The 9,245-nt window shown below is 45.2% G+C and overlaps 1 protein-coding gene across 13 annotated transcripts in view; it reads left to right on the forward strand.

The window, feature by feature from the left end:
• Nucleotides 1-7,552, forward strand: part of ZMYM4 (zinc finger MYM-type containing 4) — a 49,660-nt gene extending 42,108 nt beyond the window's left edge. For all 13 annotated transcript variants that reach the window (XM_081921172.1, XM_081921179.1, XM_081921174.1 and 10 more), the window contains 4 exons: nt 314-425; nt 1,437-1,685; nt 2,323-2,449; nt 5,307-7,552. In XM_081921172.1, coding sequence (XP_081777298.1) covers nt 314-425; nt 1,437-1,685; nt 2,323-2,449; nt 5,307-5,514 — 696 coding nt within the window. In that variant the 3' untranslated portion in view covers nt 5,515-7,552. The remainder of the gene's footprint in view (nt 1-313; nt 426-1,436; nt 1,686-2,322; nt 2,450-5,306) is intronic.
• Nucleotides 7,553-9,245: the final 1,693 nt, after the last annotated feature.

Consider the following 9,245-nt stretch of genomic DNA (forward strand, 5'->3'; position numbering starts at 1 on the left):
GACTGCCCTTCTGCACACATATATAGATACCTGATGTGTCAAATTAATGTTGCATGTAAGAGAGCATTGTGGGATGGTCTTCAAGAGTTGTGGTGGAATTTAGGGCTGGAGGTGGTATCATAAGTCTGCAAGAACAGTCCCATTTTCCGGCTGTTGCCCAAAGCCAACCAGTCTGGAGAAGAGAATCACCTCCAAGAATACAGAACCCCACTCCAAAAAATGTTAGGAGGATGGAACTGAATCAGCAGGCTGTGTCTGTACCTTTCTATGTAAACCTCCCAAGTTTTCTGTCATCGTTTTTCTTCTCTTGCAGTACCTATTTGAGAATGGTAGAATAGATAACATTTTTACCGAGCCCTACTCCAGGTTTATGATCGAACTTACAAAACTGTTGAAAATCTGGGAGCCTACAACGCTTCCAAATGGTAAGGAGGTTACTTGTTTTGTCTGTAATGTCATGTGGGCATGTACCGGAAGGGAGAACATAGACTCCAGAGAGGGAGATGGTGGCTTCTAATAAATGAGGGGTGGTCTGTCTTTAGCCTTATATTGTATTTTTTCTTTCTTTTTCACTACAGTCCCTCTGATTCACGGTCACAGTCTGTATTTATAAGGCAAGAATGCCAACTTGGCATCTCTTAAAACAATTAAGCCAAAACTGTTTCCATATGAACATGCCTCTTTTTTCCTTTCTCCTTTTTAAGAGCACCTCTTGAGGGCTGCCTAGGCTGCCCCTGCCTTCAGAGATGCAGAAATGCTCTTACTTGTGCCCATGCTCTTATTTGTGGCACACCCTCATTTCAGGAACATTCACATGGCACCACCTTTGTTATCTTTTTCTACATTTTGCCCACCAGAGCGTTTGATGGATCATAGATCATTTGCCTGTGTGACTGTTGGCTGCTGGTGCTATTTTAGTTAATTTCTACTGGGTTTTTGGCTTTTCCTGTTTGTTGTGGCCTCCGTGCATGTGTGGTTTCTGAGCCTGTACAGAGCAGAATGTAACAATGGAAACATTATTAAAGAAGCAGAGAGTTGAAAGGCTTATCTCATACCCCTCTCTGTTGGGAGCAGGTGGGAAAGCAGGAGCTATGCCCATTGAGCATACACTGGGGGGGCGGGGGCTTCCCTCTAAAATCTTACCTGCTCCTCTCTAGAGCACTCTGCTCCAACCTTGTGTTCTCTCAAGGTTTTGGACTACAACTCCCATCAGGCCTAGACAGTTCATGGGGCAAATACTCCAAGAACTCTGGTGCTCAGCATGTTGGGGAAGGCTGCACTGGTACCCGGCTCTCATTGCAGCAACTTCCTTTAGCCCAGCATTTTGGTGCAAGAGTCACAGGAGGTGCTTGGTGGTTCACTAGCCACTGGCCAGTGGTAAAGGAATGACCAGGTTTCTTCTTCCTGTTGTGTGTCCCTGATCATCTAATCTCCAGGTTACATGTTCTCAAGAATTGAAGAGGAGCACTTATGGGAGTGTAAGCAGCTGGGTGCCTATTCCCCCATCGTCCTCCTGAACACGCTGCTTTTCTTCAACACCAAATACTTCCAGCTCAAGAATGTCAGCGAGCACATGAAGTTGTCCTTTGCCCACGTCATGCGACGCACACGGACCCTGAAGTACAACACCAAGCTGACTTATTTACGCTTCTTTCCTCCTTTCCAAAAGCAGGAGGTAGAATCAGGTGGGTGAGCTGTTGTGGACATTCTTTTCCTGCAGCGCATGGCTTGACTTCCTTGGGTTACCGGGTGTTGCACACAGGCGCGTTGAAATTCTGTACAAGCACAACAATTTACAGAATCCCAGCTTACCGTATTTTTCACTCTATAAGACGCACCTTTTCCCTTCTAAAAAGTAAGGGAAAATGTGTGTGCGTCTTATGGAGCGAATGCAGGCTGCATTCCCCGAAGCCGAACAGTGAGACATAGTGCTGCGCAGCGCTCCATCTCGCTGTTCTAGCTTGGGGATGGCTGCGCAAGGCTGTCCCCGCAAGGCTTCAAAGGCTGTCCCCGAAGCCAGAACAGCAAGAGGCTATCCCAGAAGCCAGATCCCTCTTGCTGTTCTGGCTTCTGGAGTACAGAATTTTTTTCTTCTTGTTTCCTCCCCCCCAAACTAGTTGCGTCTTATCGTCCAGTGCGTCCTATAGAGCGAAAAATACGGTACTCCTTTTAAAACGTTGGCCACTTACAAAGGCGACCCTGCATGGAAGAGTAACGAAAGCAATTGCTACTCCTAATTAGTTTTCTGTGTCAAAAACTAATGATTTTGTTCTTGTGCCATTGCCCTCTTTCCTCCCTTCTCCCTCCCTGCTCCATCTCTAGATAAATTAGTAGGGAAAAGAAAACGCCACGAGGGCGAAGATGTCCCAACAGCGGTGGAAATGGTCGAGAACACTGACAACCCCTTGCGATGCCCAGTTCGGCTCTATGAATTCTACTTGTCAAAGTGGTGAGTGATGCTGCCTTTCTTTCCTGCCTTCCCTCTCTTTCCTCCTCCAGCAAATCAGTGCTCAGAGGCTCCCCTTGCAGCGAGAGAGTTGGGAGTTGGTTACAAAGAAATGGATCAATTCCCGTCATGTACCTCTGCAAATTCAAGCCTTCTCTTGCAGGAACTCAACTGCAAACAAAGCTGAATCAGTAAGCGGGAGGGGAGCAGGTGCACTCTAATACTACACGTTGCCCTGATCCCAGTCAGCTGCACAGGTCAGGGAACCTGTGCCTTTTTGTTTCTACAGCCCTTGCCAGCGCTCTCTTAGTTTTTAATGGAAGCCCTTGGAGGACAAATTGAACTCTTGGGCAGTAACCCTAGGCTGTAGCCTAATAATAATAATAATAATAATAATAATAATAATAATAATAATTTATTATTTATACCCCGCCCATCTGGCTGGGTTTCCCCAGCCACTCTGGGCAGCTTCCAATAAAATATTAAAATACAATGGTCTGTTAAACATTAAAAGCTTCCCCCAGATGCTTCAGGTAAATGCTTCAGGTATCCTTTGGCAAGCGATCATCTCATGGGGTCAGCGCTCCCCTCCCTGCATCTGCAGGGAGAAGTGGTGAAGAAGCGGACCATTTGGATCCCTTCCAGTCGGGATTCAGGCCTCATCATGGGACTGAAACTGCCTTGGTCGCACTGGTTGATGATCTCCGGCGGGCTAGGGACAAAGGTGAGAGCTGTTTCCTAGTTCTGCTGGATCTCTCAGCGGCGTTTGATACCATCGACCATGACATCCTTCTGGACCGTCTTGAGGGGCTGGGAGCTGGGGGCACTGTCATACAGTGGTTCCGCTCCTTCCTCCTGGGCCGTGTTCAGAAAGTGGTGGGGGGGGGATGAGTGTTCAGACCCCTGGGCTCTCACTTGTGGGGTGCCTCAGGGTTCTGTCCTCTCCCCCATGCTTTTCAACATCTACATGCAGCCGCTGGGAGGGATCATCAGGAGGTTTGGGCTGGGTGTTCATCAGTATGCAGATGATACCCAGCTCTACCTCTCTTTTAAATCAGAACCAGTGAAGGCGGTGAAGGTCCTGTGTGAGTGTCTGGAAGCGGTTGGAGGATGGATGGCGGCTAACAGATTGAGGTTGAATCCTGACAAGACAGAAGTACTGTTTTTGGGGGACAGGAGGCGGGCAGGTGTGGAGGATTCCCTGATCCTGAATGGGGTAACTGTGCCCCTGAAGGACCAGGTGCGCAGCCTGGGAGTCATTTTGGACTCACAGCTGTCCATGGAGGCACAGGTCAAATCTGTATCCAGGGCAGCTGTTTACCAGCTCCATCTGGTATGTAGGCTGAGACCCTATCTGCCTGCAGACTGTCTCGCCAGAGTGTTACATGCTCTGGTTATCTCCCGCTTGGACTACTGCAATGCGCACTATGTGGGGCTACCTTTGAAGGTGACCCGGAAACTACAACTAATCCAGAATGCGGCAGCTAGACTGGTGACTGGGAGCGGCCGCCGAGACCATATAACACCAGTCTTGAAAGACCTACATTGGCTCCCAGTATGTTTCCGAGCACAATTCAAAGTGTTGGTGCTGACCTTTAAAGCCCTAAATGGCCTCGGTCCAGTATATCTGAAGGAGCGTCTCCTCCCCCATCGTTCTGCCCGGACACTGAGGTCCAGCTCCGAGGGCCTCCTGGCGGTTCCCTCACTGCGAGAGGCCAAGTTACAGGGAACCAGGCAGAGGGCCTTCTCGGTAGTGGCGCCCGCCCTGTGGAATGCCCTCCCATCAGATGTCAAAGCGATAAACAACTACCTGACATTCAGAAGACATCTGAAGGCAGCCCTGTTTAGGGAAGTTTTTAATATGTGACATTTTAGTGTATTGTTCATCTCTGTTGGAAGCCGCCCAGAGTGGCTGGGGAAACCCAGCCAGATGGGCGGGGTACAAATAATAAATTATTATTATTATTATTATTATTATTATTATTATTATTATTATTATTATGCTGTAAAGGGATCAAAACACCCTGATCAGATATCACCCGTGTGCATTCATGCTGAGCTGTGCACATGTACAGGTGGTCATAAGGATGACTTTATTCATTCATTCATTCATTCATTCTCCGCCCATTTGGCTGGGTTTATTGAATAAATTCAGGGTGTCAATCTCTGCATTCATTTGTATGTGTATTGACTGCACACCCATTCTGTGGTGTGAATTCACGAATGCAAAACAGCTGCGTTTCTATGCACTAAGTTGTCTTCTGAACATGAAAAAAGATGACGTAGAAATGTGTCTACCATCCTAGCCTTGTTGGTCGTGGGCATTTTGCAGTATCCCTTTCATCCCTATTTCCTACCACACCCCCATTTGATTAGAGTAGTTTGGGATTCCACCTCGTAACCTACTTGCATCAGCCTGGATGTGTGAAGAAATAAAATGCAAAAAACAGCACTGAAAATTGCCAAAGAAGCACACAGCTAAGCATTAACTATATACATGTTCTACATTACATATGAACCGGGCTAATACTCACTTGCTTTGCAAGCCCTTGGGGAGGATTTCTGAGGTAATAATATGGGAAGCATTTGAGACATTCCCCAAAGCGTAATATAATGGAAGGCCTTGCATGCACTGGCTGTGTAGGGAAAGAGAAATAGATACTTTATACCCTTTAAAATCTGCTAATTTCATTGGCTGCCCTCCCATCCTTGCATCACTTCCTGTTGTCCTTCCCACTCCTAGCTTCTGCGTTCAGTCATCCTTTGTTGCCTAGCTTTCTGCCCTGAATTCTTCCTTGAACCTGTGTTTTCTGTGGACTGTCTCAGCGCCGCCTTCTTACATGAGCCTCTGTTTCCACAGTTCTGAAAGCGTGAAGCAGAGAAGTGATGTCTTTTACCTCCAGCCAGAGCGTTCGTGTGTCCCCAATAGCCCCATGTGGTATTCCACTATGCCAATAGATCCTGGGACTTTGGACATCATGTTGACGCGTATCCTTATGGTAAGGGAGGTGCACGAAGAACTTGCCAAAGTCAAACCGGAGGACTCTGACCCTGAGCTTTCAGACTAAAGTTGGGCGAAGGGGGGCATTATCTCTTTTTGGGTTTGTTTTTGTTTCTTTCCCTTTCCAATACACCTTGCAAAAGCACCAAACTGTGAACGCATCCATCCTTTGGAAGACTTCCTCCGTCACATCACACAAACCGTCAGGAGGAGCAGCACGAGCTGTGACAGAGTGAAAATAAGAATCAAAGGACAGAAAACAGCCCAAAGCGCAAGAAAACGGAGGGCTCAGGGGCTGCATTTGATCCTGAAAACGCTTTCTTAAGATGAGCTTGATGCTTGTCCCGCCTCCTCCCCTCCTCAAAACAAAGTGGTGCTTGTATCAGTTGTTACCCATTAAGGATTTTTTTTTTCCCTTAGAGGGAATCCTGTTGTGTACATCCTTTCCTTCTAACCATGGAAGCAAAGAAAGCTAGATTAAACCCCTGGGTGCTTTTGCAATGTAGCTGCTGCCCACAGCTGTATGGGGTTTTCCTAACATTTACTGTAGGATGCGAAGCAGAACGTAGTAAGGTGGAAACCAATGGAAATACTGTCTGTAAGATAAACACACCAATTTTCCATCATTGTTCTCCCCCCACTTTTATATTCTTTTTTTTTTCAAGAGAGGGAAAAAGAAATTGGATGATCAAAGAGACGGTTTCAGCCAGAAGCTGGGGCAAAGCTTAGTGGGGTGCTGTGAAATTCCCTCCCTTTTGAAACTGTGGGTCTGTTGCATCCCTCACTGAGCAGCAGAGTAAAGCTCAGCATCCTTTCAAATTATGTTGAGACAGGAAATGCCTGTGTGTGTGTGTGTGTGTGTGTATGTAGGCACTCCCAGCGACAACAAACAGGGTTGACACAGGAACACGCACACCCCACACCGGACCATTATACTGGTATCAAATGCCAAGGTACACAGCAACGGTTCTGGAGGAATTGTGCTCCCTGTTCTGTTCCTCCCTTTTCGTTTTTTCTCCAACCCATCTTAGTGGCAGCTTCTCCACTTCTTTGTCTCCCTTCTGTGACAATTTTTTTTTTTTTTTGTATACCTCCTGGAGGGATGAGGGTTTGTGGGCCTCGCAATTTTATTTTATTATAATTATCACACCCTTAAAAAAAGGAGCCCAGCTACAAAATGATACTTGGGTGATCCTTCGGTGAAAAAGGACATGAGGCCCAAATTTAGAAGAGAACTTCTGGTATCCTGACTGTTAGGCTTTTACCACCACCCCGGTCAAAATCCTTCCGCATTATAAAAAATGCAGGGTGCTTCTCCAAAGCTTGGTCAAATACATTTCACCAGTCCCCTCCTCATGTGTTAGACTGTATTTTCTAAGTGTTGCAGTTCAGTTGGAAAGCCAACCTATTTTTTAAAAACAGAAAATAGTATGTTTTTATTGGCAGTTTTGTCCAGCCACCACCTTCCTTTTTTAAAAAAGAAATCCTCTGGTTGAAAACCTCTCCAGGTTTGAACACCTTTTGTGTGTGTGTGTGTGTGTATGTGTGAGTTTATTATTTTTAACAGTATCAAAGGTAACAACAAAATAAGATCAGAAAGTAGTCCTCTTTTGCCGTTGTGTACTTGATAGTCCTGTCCCCTGCCTGTAATGAGGTTCACTAGTGTATTTTTGAAATACGGAAAAATGTGTGAAATAAGGTTTTTTTAAAAAAGCACCTGCCCCCTCCCCCCAATTTCTGTATAATTCTGATTTTATCTCTCTCTTCCCCATCCCAGAATGTTTTTGTTGCTTCTGAACAGAAATCCCATGTTTCACTGTATAGCCTGAGGTAAAAATTTGGAGAGTGGAAGGGAGGAAAAGTTGTTACTGGGTTGTGACCTTTTTCCAGTAAACTTTCCACAGTTTGAAGTACATGAATTTTTCTAGGTGTTTAAAACGCTAATTTCCCCCCAATTCCTCCACCCACCCATCCCTTTTTACCCCTTGTAGCTGTATGAATAAGTAGTTGAATAGCAGATACACTGTTACGGATTACAACATCAAAATATGTTTTTCTGGAACTTAAAAAAAAAAATAAAAGTCCCTCACATTTTTTAAAAAAAAGATGAGAGCTTTTTTTGGTTGTTGTTTTTTTAAACAAACAGGTACAATCAATTTACTGTGTGGCTATAAAAAAAAGAATTTTTTTTTTTAAAGTGGTGTCTTGGTTGCATGTAAATTGTCCTCCTATGAGTCTATAATTCAGAAGCCCACAGTAGGTGGGAAGACCCTCAGACATGCAGCTATTATCTGTCTGTCAGACTGTTTTGTGTTCTCCTTAGAAATTTGTGTGGATTTCTTTGTTTTTCTGTTGCTGCAGGGAATAAGCAGCAAGGGAATATATCCAAACCATCTTGTTGAATTTTTAAAAAAATCTTTCCCCGGTTTTTCCCCTTGGTAAAACTTAACACAAAGGTTCCCCTAGAATAAAACAGTATATTTGTATACGATGGATGAGTTTTAAGTTTTCTTTCTGCCTCTAAAGTTCCCCAGAGGAATTTTTGTTTCTTACTCTTAAGGAAAACATAGGGCCCTCCTTGAAGTTCGGCTACTGGAGCTGTGGGGACCCTGGACCTCTTTAAGAGCTACAGCCCTGTCTCTGTCCAGGCAGAAGCTTCAGGAGGAAGAGACAATGAGATCCGTCTACAGATGGGAGAAAGGCTTTGGTAGCTCTTCGAATTTAATGTTATCTGGCACGGAGAGTGCACTTTTTAAACAGGGATGGGAAAACCATTTTTTCAGTTAAAAAGGGCCACGTTTGCTAGTAGTAGACTTGAGGGACAGACAAAATGTGGGGTCAGAGACAGATATAGTAGTGCAGCAGCCGTGACACTGCTTTTGTGCAGCAGGCCACATTCCAGCCTTGCAGGAACACTGTTTTTACAGTCATTCACAAACCCATATACACAAGAGGCATTATGGCTGTTCATTCTAGCCAGGCAAAAGCATGTGAGAGCATAGAGCAGGGCTCACAAGAGACAGCAAGGTCCCATGTACAGGCCCCATCATTCATAACTGGTGAGCTTTAAGAAGCCAGCAACTTGGTGTGGAGAGCTGCTGAAGTCCTCTCAGAGAGAGTAGGCAGGAGCCCAAGTCTGACAGTCCCCTTCTCATCCTGTAATTGCAGACTTGAAGGGGATTGAATTTTCTCAAGACACCTACAAAACCAACAGCAGACAAAATTCCTCCAGGCTGCCTTTTTGAAAAACAGTTAAGTTAAAAGCCTGCTTTGTGTTTTGGAGCACAAAGGAGGGCTCTGCTTACCGCACAGCAGGCAATATACTGTTGGGAATGTAAGAGGGCCGCAACTTATACTCCCTTCAACAGTGTGGTTTTTGTTAATACTCCGCAAAACCTCATTGGTGTCTGCCCATCAAGGGTGGGTGAGAATAGTCACTGTGTACTTCACCAATTATGAACTTCCTTAATGCATTGAAAGCAACCCATACACTGGTATAAATGAAGGTTTTATTAAAACAGCTGAATACAGTAACCAAGATGAGCTAAAAAGGTGTTCCAGAAGAGACACTGACTAGACTTGACTGTAGGTGGTACCACTCGTGCAGCTCTTATTCTGTGATGCTGAGCACTCAAGGTGGTCCATATAGTTAACATTACTGACATCATGAAAGCAACAACTGATTAAGACTATGAGTAAATAGGTGTCTAGTGACATGATTTTGGTTGGCAGTGTTACTACAGGATGGCCTGATTCCTGCTTTGCAATAAAAAAAGTTCTGTAATTTGTTGGGATTAT

Source organism: Podarcis melisellensis (genome assembly GCF_964234715.1).
Source record: "Podarcis melisellensis genome assembly, chromosome: 8".
NCBI lineage: Eukaryota > Metazoa > Chordata > Lepidosauria > Squamata > Lacertidae > Podarcis > Podarcis melisellensis.